This window comes from Panicum virgatum, chromosome 8N (genome assembly GCF_016808335.1).
Source record: "Panicum virgatum strain AP13 chromosome 8N, P.virgatum_v5, whole genome shotgun sequence".
Taxonomy (NCBI): domain Eukaryota; kingdom Viridiplantae; phylum Streptophyta; class Magnoliopsida; order Poales; family Poaceae; genus Panicum; species Panicum virgatum.
The window spans coordinates 29,883,845-29,901,444 of NC_053152.1; the positions used below are offsets into that span (position 1 = coordinate 29,883,845).

At 43.9% G+C, this 17,600-nt stretch overlaps 1 protein-coding gene across 2 annotated transcripts; it reads right to left on the minus strand.

Moving 5' to 3' along the window:
* Window positions 1-2,540: 2,540 nt before the first annotated feature.
* Window positions 2,541-17,107, minus strand: LOC120684592 (protein transport protein Sec24-like At4g32640). Of its 2 annotated transcripts, none has more exons than XM_039966450.1 (23): window positions 16,046-17,107; window positions 15,252-15,482; window positions 15,072-15,146; window positions 14,892-14,990; window positions 13,913-14,024; window positions 13,472-13,599; window positions 13,067-13,123; window positions 12,328-12,408; window positions 11,723-11,800; window positions 11,493-11,585; window positions 11,269-11,323; window positions 10,729-10,805; window positions 10,514-10,585; window positions 10,349-10,432; window positions 6,115-6,234; window positions 5,959-6,027; window positions 5,452-5,529; window positions 4,273-4,411; window positions 3,936-4,100; window positions 3,708-3,853; window positions 3,449-3,628; window positions 3,166-3,286; window positions 2,541-3,080 (listed from the first exon to the last, which is right to left on the minus strand). In XM_039966450.1, exons 1-23 carry the CDS (start codon window positions 17,009-17,011, stop codon window positions 2,974-2,976), a joined length of 3,333 nt encoding a protein of 1,110 aa, XP_039822384.1. In that variant the 5' UTR covers window positions 17,012-17,107; the 3' UTR covers window positions 2,541-2,973. The 2 variants fall into 2 exon arrangements, with proteins under 2 accessions (XP_039822384.1, XP_039822383.1); XM_039966449.1 differs by having other exon boundaries at window positions 13,067-13,186; window positions 16,046-17,106.
* Window positions 17,108-17,600: the final 493 nt, after the last annotated feature.

Sequence of the window (17,600 nt, forward strand, 5' to 3'; positions counted from 1 at the left end):
TGCTGGAATTGCGGGTCGTCGACGAGGGAGCAGTGCCTGCCAGCGCCCCGGCGACCTCCCGGCTCTTCGTGTTGTCTGTCACTGCTCGCTGGTGGGTTTCGACCGACAACACGCGCACCCCTCTTCAATGCTAGGAAGTTGGGCCCAGCGCACCCAGTGACCGCCGCGCCACTCGAGGAACTGCCACCGTACGACCCACCAATGCAAAGGGACCCCCAGCAGGGGAGAAGCCGAAGCGCTCGCGGCGCAGTGATGGGACGCATCTGCAGGCCTCGAGATTCCGCAGTACCAGCGCCCCAGCAGGCCACTAAAACCGGCACGCCTTCGTCACGCCAGCACTGGCACCCGCCGAAAGCTGGGGGCGCGAACAGGCGGATGGGATGCCCCCATCATGGTTCATCAAACCGAGTCCAGCGGCTTCACAATTACAAAAATCGCAGATCCACTCGGGGGCCTCTAACGGGGGTGTAAACCCGGGATCTCTAACGGGCCCGACTCATACAGTGACAGCCCGACAAGCCCGTTGGGCTCACCGCGACGCGGCCCGCCAACCGGCGCGGGCGACTGCCTTCCTTCAGAACCCAGCACAGTTAAGAGACAGTCCTCAGAGGACACGTGGAGGGCTCCCGTCCTAGCACCCTGGGTCAGCGCCGTACCAGGCGACCCGGGCCGTGCGCTCCAAGACTGCCGCCCCGCGTAGTGGGCGTGCCAGTCAAGCCAAGTCCCGTACAGGCTCCACAACACCCGATCCTCTCTTCCTGCCGCACGAACGTGATCTACAGGGTCCTCTGACAAGGGCACAATGCCAGCCGCGCGGGCCCCGCGAGGCAACGGGAGAGGGCGTCAACGAGCATCGCCTCCCGCATCGTAATAATGGCCTCCCCTGCACACTACTCCATTACGCCAGTAGGTGTGACCGGATGGCTCCGCCTGACTATGGTAAGACACCCCTCACAGGACGTGTTGTCCTTTAGGCAGAAGTTATGCGGGGAGGACGTGCGGTAGCTCTACGGATAAGAGGCGTAGGTGCAGACGGATAGGACGGGAGATGACCCCGTGCGACCGTCCCAGTGACAAGGCCGCCCCGACTGGCTGAGGACGGGACAGTACTTAGACAACCCGCTGCCCAAGAAAACCAACCGGACTCAAGTCTCTCCAATCCCGACTGATCAAGTGGGCCCCAACGACTGACAACGACAAGGGCCTCCCAGGCAGAACCAAGACACAACGATAGATAAATATAAACGGGCCCCACCTTGAACTATAAAAGGGAAGGCCCCCCACGTAGGAAAAAGTTGGACTCCTAGAGGTTCGACACTAATTGAAAACCTTGTAAGCTCCCCTCTGAACTTTGAGCACCCGGGCTCGAGAGCAATAGAGCAAGAACACCACCCTCCATACTGGACGTAGGGCATTTCCGGCCTAAACCAATCTAAATTCTCGAGTCTTTGCGTGCTAGATCATATCTGATCAAGCGCACAACAAATGAGCAATCGAATAGTTTAGTAGTCGCTCATTCTCCGCAGCGACAAAACCCGACCCGACCAAGTGACGGGTCGGGTACGGGCCGAAATATTTGATCTGAAACTCAAAAAAACCGATCCAACCCGAAAATTACACACAAAATTGCGGGTCAATCCGAACCCGACGCGACCCGACCATGTCATGGGTCGAGCATGGGCCAACATTTTTTGACCCGAAATCCGAAGTGACCCAACTCGAACGCAACCTGACCCGACAGATGATCAGGTCTACATTAACTAATGAAAAATTAATATTTTATTCTCCTGATTTATATCTTTTATATTTATTATAAGTTGTAAAATAATTTGATATTACATAATATGTTTTGATTACGAACAAACTTTTATGCAATAACATTAATACATTTTAATACCAAACACACATCTACATAGTGGCATTCTTCGGGTTTACTTGATTCAAGGTGGTTAGTAGTTAACTTTACCTATATGGCATGTCAAATTTGATGCATCCATTAATCCGCATGATTGTTTAGAGTTTTTAGTTTTTGCTAATTATTAATAATACCCCATTTTACTTATAAAATATAAAATTTGGTCGAGGACATAACTTTTGTGGTTATGGGGTACCGGACCCGCGGCCCCTCTCCTCCAGAGGCATGTTCTGCTCCTTCCGGCCGACGCCCACGCCCCTGGACGCTGGACCTCCATGGTGTCCTCCAGCTACGCAGCAGCTCCGGTCGTCTTCCTCCTCCACATCTGTGCACCACCAGCCTCCTCCACATCTGGCGCAGCCCCAACCTCCTCCACTTTCGCGCATCGCGCAAGGTCGAAAGTTTGTTCGTCGTATTTGACTATTCGCGACCTGTTCATCGTATTTGAGAAACCTGGTAAATTAATTTGTGATTTTGCGTGCAATTGGCACGTGTGTGCGTGCGACCACTCCGCAAGCTCTCATACCACGTATCTATGTCCACGAATAATACTATGAAAATTGAAATTCAGCAAGGCTATGACCCATTATTCGGGTCAATAGTTCAAAGACCACACCAACTGGAATGGACACTGTCAACTGCTCGAACATAAACTCTGAAAGTTATTATATATCCGACTCATATACAGTTTTATTTCTGAACTTCTATAACCTTCCTTTAAACCAGGGCACGTCCCACCCTTTGGACAAGAGATAAATAGGGAGGATGCACAATGCTAATTGCTAACGAGAACACCCAAAAAAAACAGAGCCTTGGCACTCCACAACTCTGATCTCTGTATACAAGTATACAACATATACCACCCACTCCAAAAACGGTGCTGTGAGCACCGCAGGCTGCAGTTCCAGCAAATTCTATTCTCCGAGCAAACTTAATGCTCCACCCAGCGATCTGGAATGCCCGCTTCTTTGCTGTATCCTTGTGCGGAAATCAATCTCCTTTTGGTACCTACAATGCCGCCTACTCACGAAAAATGCTACAAGTGGGGGTCAGGACCCTCACGTCATCTTGCTTTGGATTTGCCTGTGCACGTGCACAAGGAACTCGACATAGGAGAAGACGCCAGGTGCCTTGTCCTCTAACAAAAATGATCGGAAGAAATCGCCTGCAGGAGTTCAAACATTCATTTAATCAAAAGAACTGGCCTGGGGTAACAAACAACCAAAGTTCAGTGAGTTCCGCAGACTAACCAGATGGTTCGCCCCTTCTGCATAGCCTTAGCCTCAAGTACGAGCATCTCTGGCGTCTTATTTCATTTACAACTTCGTTAACCTTCCTTGAGAGCTCGTTGTCAAATTGCTCCAATACCAACTGCAAGCAATTCATTTGCCAGGTTAATATGATGAATGAAGAAATGTTGCATACCCTAAAAATTTCTAGCGAGAGATCAGTAGTCCATAAGATTATATGCTAGGCACAAAATGCTGGAACAAACCAAAAGGCTTCAAGAAGACAAACCACAACCACACTTGCCTGGACTGGTAATGCAGCCAAAGAAGAGACGCCAAATATTTGTTCCAGTGTGGCCGGATTTACCATATTTCCTACATAAATTAGACCATCCTCTCCGTTTTCCAATAAATAGACCCCATCCTCTTGTACATTTTCACTACTTAGCATAAGGGAACTGGGTATAAGGGTATCATCATCAGCCTGAAAATAGAGTCCAAAATTTAGATTATTTTTCAGATTAAAAACTCGCCATTGCTTTAGTAAACGTTGTAACTAGTACCCTTGATGTGAGATCATGGATAGGAATCAATCTAGGGAAGACCAACGGAACAGCTAGTACTACAGAAATGGAGGAGACAATGGACATCCAATAGGAACGCTCATCCAAACACCCATCGGTTCTCAAGCCTACACTTTTGACCAATGCTGAAAAAGAATGTGAAAATGTTAAGTGGAATCAATGGACATGGAAGAAACAAAGTAAAACACTCCATGAGCATAATCATACCTAAAGTATACAACGGCAGCAGTTTTAGAGCCTCTGGGAGAATCAATTGCCCCGATGAGGTTACAGACGCACAGTGTTTGCGGTAAGATTGCAGAATATTTATGCATGTATTTGTTGCTTCATCCCGAATACGGGGTAGTGGAGATGTCGGGATGCCATTAGCAGCTGTATGGTACAAGAATGTCAGTGCTGTCGATAATGTTTCATGGGTGATGAATTTGAACAAAATGGTATCATTTAAGATACTTTTGCTTACAACACTTTCTCAATAAGCTGAATATTATAAAGCCAGAGAAAGTGAACAGAGTTATATTAAAAGGGTCTTTACTGTTTTTACCTTGCTTCAGGAAGCATGCAAATTGTGTCTCCAAATCAGCATACCGGAAAAGGTCGCTAAGCAAACTTGTGCATGAAAGTGAGAGGTTTATGACTCGGATCCTTCTTTGCCCATATACAGTAGTATAGAGAAGCGCACACTGAAAAGTCCCAGGAACAGAATGTAAAAATAAAACATGAATATTAAGAAAACACCATTTTAGCAAACTAATTCAACAAGTCAGCACCCATACTAGATTTTTTCTTCCGCGAATACGCAGGAGAAGCTGCGTATCATTGTATTGATAGAAGAAGAAAAGAGTCGTACAAAGACCCGACACACCCCACACACACCCTGGAAAGCACCCATGCTAGATGACTCAACTAAATTATAGCAGATATGAGCTAGACGCTAATCTTGAAGATAAGCGAAAGTCCTCAATTTTAGACATCATTATATTAAAAAAAGGCAAGACTAAACCGAGCAAATTGAACAGTTTCAGATACAAGCAACCAGTAAAGTTAAAATCATCAGCGGGTGAAAATAAAGCACTACTGCAACAGTTAAGACCAGATGCTTTGATAGTTTACAATATATTGCACTCAGATAGAATACCTAACTTTCTTGAGAAAAGGTCTGGATTTTATTTAATGTTCTTTTTGCGATATAGATATTCTAAGAGAATTTTTGAAACATAAAATCATTATGCATCAAAAGGCAAATGCTTCTCACACACTAGTTAGTAGCAAGCTAGTTACTGTCTGGGTAAGTAGATGGTTTTCATGGGTCAATAACAGCTTAAGTTCTGGCCCAGCATTTCTGGGCCAGTGGCCAATGTGGTCCTCAACTCCTCATAACTAAGTTAGATAGTATCTCCGAGCCTTGGACAAATGCATGCAAGTGGCAAATAAATACAAGTAACCAGTTTACCAAACCCAAGCAAAAAGGGGGACCAAGTGCTAATACTTGTGACATACATGATGCTCAGTCAGTATAGCAACAATTTTCCAGCACAAGATGAAACCTAAGCATTTCAAGCATTCTAAAGACTGAACTACCTGTGATGTTAATGACTTCAGCACGTGAGGACTCAAAATGCATGGCAAAGTATCATTACCATGAGAAAAACTTGTTCTAAATAAAATAGGCAAACAACCATGGAAGAAGTAAAGAGGAAAACACTTTCCATCTCATTATTACCTGGAAGCCACATTCCGCATTTTCTTGTAACTTGTCATCATGCTTGAATGTCACCATCACAGTTTTGTCAGAATCAATCTGCATCCACAAAAATCTCTTTTAGGACAGAGAATTAAGGAAAATATAAAAATGACAGGAACAACTAACAAAATAAAATATTTGGACATGCATCAATAATGGACTAAAGTATGGTCAGAATAGTTAGGAACATGATTTGCATGCATCATTATCTAAACATGATGCCAATGCAATTTAAGTCTTCCTTCGATTCCAAAATATGGCCTGTTTTCTTAGCAAGAACATGATGTGAAACATAAAAGTTAGCAACGGAGACATGTTTTTAGAATCTTAATGTAGGTAATTTCAGTACCAATACCAACATATCTATTTCTTATGTTTATCAAAGCAAATTAATGTCAACATTGAACTATAGAGGCAAAGCTTCATATCAAAGTTATACCAACAATCTTAAACTAAATTTACTGTACACCAGTACAAAATACTGACCGCTGGAAGATCAATGTCCGTAGGAACACGCTTGCAGAAATTGCCAAAATAGTCCTGAACTTGGAGACCCTGATGAAAAGTTGTAAGGAAATAACTAGTCACGTTCAGGCTCTTAACATAAAGTGCTGAGTGAAAAGGATCTGAGATTAAACCAACCTGACTGCACCTGACACGCATAACAGCCTCAAAACCCTGGGGTCTACTGATATTCCATCTAAGATCGTTGAAGAGCTTGGCTGGATCTGAAAGAGCAGAAAATGGATAGTAGTAGTAGACCTGCAAAGAAAAATTAAATATTGAAAAAACTACCAGAAATAATCATAATAAAAAATAAGCTTAACAAAAAGTAGATCAAGATGAAAAAAGAAAACAAATAACTAGAGATGTATGCACAGTAAGGGCCTCCCCAGCTCCCCTATACGCATACAGTATCCCTGAAAAAACTAAAAAAGTAGGCCCCTCAGATAGCATGTCATTGTTTCTATAGATGAATCGAAACCTCCAAAAAGACTCACTATCCAAGGCTCCAGGTCCTGATGGATTTCCAGTTGAATTTTACAAGTCTTCTGGAATGTAATTAAGGACGACCTTATGGCTCTCTTCTCAGATTTTCACAGAGGATTTAAACCTCTACAGTTTGAATTTTGGGATTATTACTCTAATTCCCAAAATCCAAGATGCTACCAAAATTCAGCAATACAGACCAATTTGTGTCCTTAATGTCAGCTTTAAAATTTTTACCAAAGTTGCCACGAATAGACTGAATAAAGTAGCTAAGACTGTGGTGAGTCCAACGCAGACCGCCTTTATGCCAGGCAGGAATATCATGGAAGGAGTAGTTATACTACACGAAACTATCCATGAGTTACATACCAAAAAGAGAAATGGGGTCATTTTCAAAATTGATTTTGAAAAGGCCTATGATAAAGTGAAATGGTCCTTCCTTCAGCAAACTCTACGCATGAAAGGTTTTTCTCCGAAATGGTGTAGATGGATTGAAGGAATGGTGACCGGTGGAAGTGTGGGGATCAAAGTTAATGACGAAATTGGTCCTTACTTCCAAACTAAGCGAGGGCTCCGTCAGGGAGATCCTATGTCGCCTATCTTATTTAACATCGTTGCTGATATGCTAGCTCTCCTTATTAACAGAGCAAAAGCCGATGGTCAAATAAGAGGTGCCATCCCTCATCTCTTAGATGATGGTTTGTCAATTTTGCAATATGTTGATGACACCATTATCTTTCTTGATCATGACCTAGAACAAGCAAAGAATCTAAAACTTTTGCTTTGTGCTTTCGAGCATTTATCAAGGCTAAAGATCAATTTCCACAAGAGTGAAATCTTCTGCTATGGTGCGGCTAAAGAGATGGAAGAGTCTTATACCGATCTCTTTGGTTGTAATGCACAGGGTTTTTAAGGCGTCGCCTAGGCGACAAGGCGGTTTCCCATCGCCTTGCTTAAGGCTCGCCTTAGCCCGCCTTAGCCCGCCTAGGCGTCGCCTAGGCGACTGAGCGGCTCCCCATCGCCTCGCCTTAGCACTTTAAAAACCTTGGTAATGCAGGTGAATACCCTTTTAGATATCTAGGAATTTCAATGCACCATAGGCAACTCCTTAATTCTAAATGGAGAAAAATTGAAGAAAGTTTTCAGAAAAAGCTCTCTTGCTGGAAAGCTAAATACCTTTCTTATGGTGGACGTCTTGTCTTGCTAAACTCGGTACTTAGCAGCCTACCCATGTTTATGATGTCTTTTTTTGAAATCCCTAAAGGGGTACTTAAAAATCTTGATCATTTCAGGTCGAGATTTTTTTGGCAAGGATCTTCTGAGAAACATAAGTATAGACTTTCAAAATGGGACATTTTGTATCGTCCTAAGGACCAAGGGGGACTAGGTATCTTAGATTTACAATTGCAAAATAAATGCCTATTGGCTAAATGGTTAGTAGATTTGCTTAACACTGATGGCATGTGGCAAACTTTACTAACAAATAAATATCTAAGATCTAAGTCCCTCACTCAAGTAAAGGCCAAACCTTATGACTCCCATTTCTAGAGGGGTCTTATGCATATCAAAGATGAGGTGTTGGCCAAAGGTTCCTTCGATATTAAAGATGAGAGCAAAACTCGGTTTTGGGATGATACTTGGGTAGGGGATTTGCCTTTCAAAGTTAAATATCCATCCTTTTATAATATTGTGCGTGATCCTCATGCAACTGTAACAAAAGTAATGGCCACGAGTCCCTTCAATGTTTCTTTCAGGAGGGCTTTGGTGGATAACAAACTTGTGGAATGGCATAATCTAGTAGCACAGATTGCTTATGTTGAAATGGTGGAGGGTTCAGATACTTTTAGATGGAATTTAACCAAATTTGGGTTATATTATGTTCGATCGCTGTATTTGCATCTTATTAACACACAACCACCGTTTCAACATAAGATGATCTGGAAGTTAAAGATTCCTCTAAAGATTAAGATTTTCCTTTGGTATCTACAAAGGGGAGTTGTTTTAACTAAATATAATCTCACTAGGAAAAACTGGAAAGGAAGCCAAAAATGTTGTGGCTGTAAGAGTGATGAGACTATCCAACATCTCTTCCTAGATTGTCCTTATGCGAGTATGGTTTGGAGGATTATCTTTTTCGCTACTGGTTTGAATCCACCTAGATCAATAAGCCATATGTTTGGCACCTGGCTTAATAATCAACATAAAAAGACTAGATATTTGATTTGGGTTGGGGTCGCTGCTGTATGCTGGGCCATTTGGCGATGTAGAAATGATACTATTTTTAACAAAATCAAAGTTAATTCGATTTTGCAGTTTATCTTCAGGGGAACGTACTGGTTACGTTTCTGGACGCAGCTACCGCGTGATGAGCAAGCCAAGAACACACTCTCCTTGATGAGCAAAAATATTGAGATGATTGCTTTGGAGCTGTCCAATGGAGGGTGGAAGCATATTTATCGTTTGCTTTAGTTCTTTTGTCCGTCTTAGAGACTGGTCTTGCTCTTTTTGTGTTTTGGCAAACTCTGTGATAATTGGCTGTGTACATCTACGGACGTAGAGGCCGAATGTTTCATCCTTTATCTAAAAAAATCTACCTCTAAGAAATTCAGTTACATGGGGAATCATAGAAAAATGGAAATGTACTATTCTATGAATTTTTGTTCCCTTTGTCTTTTTCTTTCCAGGTATTCTTTGCACAAAATTCCTCTAACCAGAACACACCTACCTATTGAAATGTGGTTTTCCCTTGAATAATTAGAAAACATTTTGCTAGTCATCTAAGTGTTCGAGAAGGCGTCATTCCGTGGCCGCCTAGGCGCGCCTGGTCGCTGGGCGGAGGGGTTCCGCCTTGCCTAGGGGGCAGGCGGCACCCTAGGCGGTGCCCCAACGTCGACAACAAAGGGCAGGCGGGTTGGGGCAACGGTGGAGGCTCGAATGTCGGCGGCGGCAGCGGTGGCGGTGGGGATGTCGGTCCGAGCGATGGCAGAGGAGGCGGGGATGGGCCGCGAGATAGGTTAGGGCGGTTGGCGGCGGAGGCTTGAGCATTTGCCCCCGTTGGCGAGGGCGGCGGCATGACGACAGCGGAGGAGGAAGAAAGGCGGCAGCTAGGGCAGCGGATGAGGAGGCAGGGGCGGGTGGGCGGGCGGCGGCAGCCTGTAGGCAGTGGAGAAGGCAGGAGCAGGCAGGTGGCGGCGGCCGGGGCAGCAGAGGAAGAAGGCAGGTGGAGGAGGACGAAAAGGTGGGGAGGCAACAAATGGATAAGATGGAGTTAGGTTAGGGTTGAGACTCGGGTTGGGCTGGTTTGATGGGCCTTCTATCCAACTTTAGGCCCACTAGTCTCCAGATTTTTTTCTTTTAGAGATATAATTGATTGATGTGTATAGCAAGGTATATGTAATTATGTATACATACAACACAGCCTAGAAAACCGCCTAGAAATTCCTAGGCTCGCCTAGGCTTGCCTAAGCTCTAGGCGATGAGTCATCACCTAGAGACCGCCTAGCGCCTTGTCGAACATTATGTAGGCTATCCAGGCAAGAGATGCCTCCCTGTACATGGCAAGGTTGCTTGTAATGCCTCATGAGTCATGACAAGTGCTCTTCACTTCAGAAAACAGAACCTTAACTTTCATCAGTGATTTAAAATTTAGAAACCATGGAACCGACCATCATCAATCAATGATCTATGATTGACAACCTAGCTAGCAAACTAGATCAAGACTATCTATCCAATTATATAAGTCATAAATATATTGACACATTCAACGAGTAGGATATACTATGGTCACTAAATAAAAAGATGCATGCAAGGTATTATGACTCGCCATGGTCTCTTCCGACACTACTAACAACCAATGTGGATTACAAGTATTAGGGAGAATGCCTACCCGACCACCTGTAGTCTGGGGCACAACAGATATAGAAGCAATATCAACATAGGATTGTGTGGTGAGGAATACATCCACACAGACCTGAAAAGAGGGGAAAATAATGACACCACAAGCCAGCTCAAAACCAAGAAAATAAAAAACTCAAGTACTTAAATATCATGCCTGATATTCAGCAAATTCTAGTGCCATTGTCTTGAGAGTATTATCAACAGGCTGCAACAGTTTATGGGCTTCCTGAGAATCATACAAGATTATTACAGTGTTAACTGAGCATTTCCGATAAATGAACATGTGCTGTTAATGGAACAAATATATGGAAGTAGATCTTATTTGTATTTTTAGTGAAGGTAAGAGAAGGTATACGAAACAATGCATACCTTGTCACCAGTTGTAACGTTTGCTCTACCTTCAGCTTCCCTAGCAGATAAAGAACCAACACCAAGCGATGGCAGCACTGCCAGCAATGCACATTGTTAACAGAAGAGGATCTAAGTTTGAGGGGAAAAAACTGGAAAATCTCACAGATGGCACTTGGGGTGAATTAGCAGCGATTGAAACAATCATAACAGGCAAAAAATAAAGACATGAATCCACTTACATAACTTGAAGTAAAAATGTCATTTGACTTATGAAATCTAAACAACTAATGCGGCTAGGGTACAGCATTAGGTCATTGATATAACACTGCCTTTCCAATCTGGTACTAACAACAGGTAGAATTTGCTGAACTAGAATGTACCACTTGTTACGAAGGAACAGACAAAGATCAAATTTAGACAGTGAAAATATTGCTCACTAATTAAGCCAGCATGCATCTAAAAAAGTAAGCGCCAAAGCAAATAAAAGAAACACTTAGCAGAGTTGGCAAAAATATAACTCTTGAAATTAACTTATCTCTGATCAGTTAACAAGTATACCTGATTGGAAAACAAGAAGTTTTCCACCAGTAGATTTAATTGCCAGGAAGCCAGCCTAAAGAGAATAGAACAAGAAAAATGTCATTCAATTAACCTAAGGAGTAAAATCTGAACACAAGAATTTCTAGTAGTATGCGTAAAAATGTTGAATATGATCTGTTGCTCAGCAGGACCTAATACCAAGTTGAAATAGAACTAGCACCCGTAAAATGTAAAACTGGTACCTTCATAGCTGCTCCGAAAGCAGAATCAGCAACCCTATTGTTCTCAAACATGTTCGGGATGCTTTCTAGCAACTGCTCCAGATTTTCCTGGCACTAAAACCACAAAGGAAAGGTTGCATCATAAAAAATGCTTTCAAGCACAATAGGTTTCTCTTATACAATTGCTCTTAAATCCTTTTGAGAAAATGAAATAAAAGGTACTATCAAATTTCATCTGCTCAAATACAAACCTCAGAAACTGGGAGAATAAGATCTGTCTGAAGAGGTGTATATACATCATGAACATCAGGAACGATGAGCATCAAAGGCTGCAAGGGAAAGAAAGTTACTCAGACAACTCAGATATCTAACATCTATGCAGAAACAAACTGTACTAAGAAAAAAGATAAGAGATGGCATAAAAACAATGAAAATGTTGTTTCTACACACACATATATGACCTGTTAACAGCAAACACAAACATACAATTCTAAACTAAAATATGGCCAAATGGAGAAACAGAATTACTGATCAATTCAAGACTTTCACTATCAAAGTGTTAACAATTAACATTCCCACTATTTCAGGGTTTGAATCCACATTTGCATTAAATAAAAGATCAGAATGTGGTTGCTGCGCTCTGTTGCCCTGCGCAGCAGAATTTCATTCGTTCTGGGAATAACATTCCATTAAGAACTGACATTACAGCTCCAAAAAGGCTGCTTCTACAGAAAATGCCACGTCGATGCAAAGCCTAATTCCTGTTTCTAAGGACAAGTTTAAAGAAAATGCTAGTTACAATATAATATGTATCTAATTTGCCTTCAGAGCAATGCTGTTAAGATAATGTGAGTACCTGCTGCTGAGCACGTTTAAGACTGTAGAAGTGAATAACAGAATCAAACGTGGCAATTCCAACCATTGTCCGAGGACCTTCCTACATTAGACAGGGAAAAAAACAAAGTGGTGCAAATCAGGTTTCAATGTGTAAAATATTTTAAGAAAGTCATTCCATCAAGTCTGCCACTAGGTATAGTCAGAAGTTTTTGGTCTTTGAACAATAACGTTCACTCCATATGGATACATGGATATGAACTCCTGGGAAAATGGGCTTGTCAGCTATGAGGACTATAGTTTGTAGATGATGCTTTTATTTAAACCATGTCAAACAATCAAAAAATGATGCTCACTCCATGTTCTTGTTTGGTCATTGTGCCATTATGTAGATGTCAAAAATCAACTAGATACTCAGTTCCTAGAGTAACAACAGATAAAACAAAGAGAGCTGAGCCCAAAGTAGCACCATAAACCTATGACCTATCTAACAATACTCAAAACTGATAATACAATAAACAGTCAGAATTAAAGCATTTACTTTACTATGACTCATAAAAAATACAATGCTCGCCGGGCATCATATAAGTTACGTTTATACATGAAAGCATACAAAACAATATAAGGGGAGAAAAATCCAATTGTAGACAGTGCTGCAGTTCAATTTGTCGCTATGGTAGTCATGATTAAAAAAAAAGGACATATAATGGCATATAGGTGTTCCTGAATCAGACTACAAAAGTCCAGTACATATAGCTTACCGGCAGATCTGAAATAGCCTGGGCAATAGCACTGCAAGCTGCAGCAGTTGCACCAGTTTGTATAGCATTCATGGAGACATCAATAAGGAAGAAGTATACAGCAGGCATTGGATCACGAACCTGAAATATCATTATGATGGGTTCTCATTGAATAGTATATGCAAAAGTCAAACCGGACAAGAAACTAATATAAACAGGACAGTGGGTTGCCTGATGAAACTCTTATTTAATAGTCTACTAGTCCAAGTTCCATAAGTTTGCCAGTTTTAAGTGAACCGAATAGTAGTGTGAAGAAATATAAATAAGATTGCATCATATAGAAGATACAAGCTCGACACAGACTAGTAAATACATATGCTATGATGCATATGTTACAAGGACTTCATGGATTAGATAAGCACAAACCAGAAATTCCTTTGTAGCAACAAATTCAACTGTTCCTCTACATAACTCAGGCCTGTCATCAGCATCACGTCGCCTACCATCAGGCCCTAAGTTGCACATGTAGTCCCTAGGAGTATCATTCCTGAATCCTACAGAGTTTTCAGATCATTATACGTTAAAGTTAGTATCTGTAACATGCTAAATAAAAATAAAAAAGTACTTGCCGACACCAAGGATAATAAAGTAACATGCAAACAAGAAAGATAACACTGACGCTATGAGAACTTCGTGAGAATTTCATACAGGAAAGTTCACATTATGTCAAATGTTTTAGTCATTTAAAATCAGAGGCAGGTAGCAAAATTTTAAAAAGCAGCAGTAAGCGGTGGCTATCATATTATTAAGCTTTGACACATAATACTAACGAATTATAAGACTGAAACCAATCCAGCAAGCCCTTACCACATAAATTACAGACGAAATGCCTCCCTTGATCAACAAATCTCATGAAAGGATTTATGTACGCTTTGCAACGAGAACACCGAATGGGTCCCATCTCTCCAAAGTCCACAAGCTAAAGTATGAAGCAATTGGTTAAGCTTCAAACTAGGAACAAAATAAACTTACTCAGCAGATTATCCTGCTGAATAGAATTGTGACTAAATTACAGTAGAATTTTCATTCATGGAACTGCTGGAGTTGTTGTTAGTACTACATTAAAGCTCCTCAAAATAAGATTGAATTTTCAATTAACTTTAAAAGAAACCAGAAAATAAAGTTCAATCCATAAAAAACAAGCAAATAGTTGGCAGATTGCCTAACACAAGGATTGCAATCAACACTTTATACACCAGGGAAGATATTAACCATTGTGACCAAGGAAACGAACGGTGAGTTTAGGAGTTGGATGGACTAATTATTAACCTATTATAGAAAATTTAAAGAAAGGGCTCAGATAATGAGATCGACAAATTACAGTAATATTCCCATGTTTTTGTGATCTTTGTAACAAGCCACAAAGCACTGGCTGCATGTGCCAAGATGAGGGGACATTTGAAGATTGATTACTTAGCCAACACACAAGGAGATAGGTTCAGCCATATAGCCTTTATGATTGATTGCTGGCATTGGCATCACCTAAGCTAAGAGTGGAAATACCCTCTTGCAAGTGATGTATGCAAGTTAAGACTACTGATGATTGCAATGTACAACCAAATATAGTATATGTGAAGCTCATAAACTACCCTAGATCAAGTTAAAGTATAGTGTATTACATCAATTAAAGTACCAATATGCAGGTATCATTGATAAGATAGTGCTTTGAAGTATTAAAAAAACAAAAGTTGACTTTATTACAGTACCTATCAATTTGGTTATCTATTTACATAGTTTGCTGAAGATGTGCAGTGTTTCTCTAGGAGCAAGAAGTGACAACTAATACCTGAATAGGTTCCTCAGATGGGTGAGGAAGGGCAAAAGGTTGAACCATCAGAGCTAAAGGCATGCCTGACGTTGTCAAGAGATCACCAGTACAAGGTATCTGGTAGAACATGAATTAGCACCAGATCAACAAAGAGACAAAGACACTAGAGAATTACAACTAATTATTCAACAAACTTACCTGATTCACAGTGCACCGCATTAAACGAGGGCTACAGTTCCCAGTGTCCTTCACAATAAATTCGCTAGATGCAGCCTGTGATCAATAAGTTACTCTTACATAAGAGGCAGGAATAGTTTTGGCCTGCAACATCTGAATGAAAATAAACACCATTTTCACAGTTATAGCTATATGACATACCGGGGGAACGGTTGCTTGGCCACCTTGACGGGTGTCATAAATGATGACTGATGCTTCAGTCATTGGCCGGGGAATTTGCGTAGGATCGATTTTGGACGGGGTGGAGACCTGAGTTCCAGCATGTGGAGAATATGGTATAGCTGGGGTGCCCGTGGGTCCTAGTGTGTTTGGCTGCATCCCAGGAATGCCTGGCATTCCCATAGGTGGCTGCATAGCACCAGACCCAGCTCCCTACAAATAATTTTATAGAGCATGTCAGATGTGCAGCATCTTCAACTCCAAGAATCATGAGATTTTAAGATTCAGTTCTTCACTTATGATGCACTATGAAACCATACAAGAACCTCTCGCACACCATAAATCCTTGCTTGACGATTAGTTAAGTTTTTTCCCCTCGATTTTTTATCATTCCCTCCCATGTATCAAATGAAATCCACATGCACTTATGTAGGTTAAACTAATAACGAGAGAAACATAAGTTTAACCAGAGAAACAAAAGCACCACTTAAGTTAAACAATAATAAACCATTAGAATAATATAATAGGAAATATAATATCTCTCACACATGGTTATAGGTTCATTCAATCAACACAAGGTTCATATAACCCAATTAAAATTTAAAGATTGTTAACAACTAGCAGACAAACATTCAAAAAAAATATTCCTTCCGTATGTGACATTATTGACACCACAATCACCTTCGAAACGTCAACACCCCTTCCCTCCTCAATAAAAATGTAATCTTTCACAGGAGGAATTCAACATAGCAACTCAAGATAATTCTTTTTATCACCTGAGTTTGCCATGACGGAGGCCCAAATGCCGGGGCATTTGCCCTGGGTGGTCCCATGAATGACGGCTGCTGTGCCACCGGCGCTGATTGTGCAGCAAAGGGAGGCTGCCCACTTGACCGTGGACCCCCGAACTGTGTCTGCCCACCAAACGGTGGTGGAGGCTGCTGCGGAGGCCCAAAGCTAGGTGGCACTGGCTGCGACGAAGCTGCCGTCAGCCCATGCTGGCCGGGGAATGCCGGCCGCTGCCCGCCAAACATCGGTGGCGCCGGCTGTGATGCCACGGCAGGAGGACCACCGAACAGCGGAGGCTGTGAGCCCGCACCACGGGAGCCACCGAACAGCGGCACCTGGGATGCCACGAAGGAGGGGCCGCCGAATGGCGGAGGCCCTTGTGACGTCGCGGCAGGAGGGCCCCCAAGCAGCGGAGACGCCTGCGACACCACAGCGGGAGGGCCCCCAAACGGGGGAGGCGCCTGCGACGCCGCGGAAGGAGGGCCTCCGAACGGCGGCAGCACCCGGGACGCCGCCCCGGGGGGGCCGCTGAACAGCGGGGGCTGCTGCGACGCGGCACCTGGATGCCCGCCGAACGGCGGCGGCGCCTGCGACATCGACCCCGGCGGCCCGCCGAAGGGCGACGCGGCGGACGGCGCTGCCGACGCCGTCGGCGCCCGCACGAACGGAGGCGCAGGCGGGCTGCCGGGAAAGGCGGACCGGACGGCGGCGGCGGCGGCCGCCGGAGGAGGAGGGCCCGGGCGCGCGGCGGAGAAGGCAGGTGGCGCCTGCTGCGGCGTGAGCCCGCGCGGAGGCGCGCCGGGAGGCGGGGCCGCGCCGCGGGAGATCTGGAGGTTGGCGAACGCCCCCGGGAGCGCCCCCGCGCCCGGCGGGCCTTGCGCGGCAGGGTTTTGCGCGGCGAACGGCGGCGCCGGCGCCGGCTGCCGAGGCCGGTGCTGCTCCGGCGACGCCATGGATCGCGGCGGGGATCGGGATCTGGGCGCGGCGCGGTTGGGGTGGAGGAAAGGCGAGGGAGGATCTCCGCTTCCTTCCTGTCACTGAACCGTTTCGTGCGCGGCCCGGTCCCGTCTCGTGCTCGCGCCGGGCAGGTGGCCTACTAGTTGGGCCAACATGTCATCGAGGGTAGATGCCTTCGTCGCGGCGGGTTCCGCCGGGGGCGTGTGGGCCCTGTTGAGCAAACGGGCCCACATGGCGGTGGGAGACGTGAGGCTTGTGGGTGACATGGCGGCGGACTATTGGGCCGGTTGCGTAGAGGTCCGTGGGGCCTCCGACGCGGTCCGCGGCCACGTTGGCCTCCGACTGACGCGGCGACGGAATGCTGGCACGGTGGCAACGTGGGTATGGTCTTTCCATTTTATTCCATTCTACAATAGAATTTCGACCGTAGCGAGTTGGGACCAGGGATTACAATTCCGTTTTACTGTTCCGAAATTTCGTTTTTTGACCAAAGTTTGACTTTTATACTTTTGAATTTTGAATCGAAATATATCAAATTCCGGACCGAAAAATTGTTTTCATACCGGTCCGGAAACGGAAAAAAAG

Coding starts and splice junctions, on each gene's coding strand:
- LOC120684592 (XM_039966449.1), bottom strand. CDS start 17,011: ATGGCGTCGCCGGAGCAGCACCGGCCTCGGCAGCCGGCGCCGGCGCCG. Junction 15,483..16,045: donor CTCCGTCATGGCAAACTCAG/GTGATAAAAAGA, acceptor AATTATTTGTAG/GGAGCTGGGTCTGGTGCTAT. Junction 13,600..13,912: donor TTTCGTCTGTAATTTATGTG/GTAAGGGCTTGC, acceptor AAAACTCTGTAG/GATTCAGGAATGATACTCCT.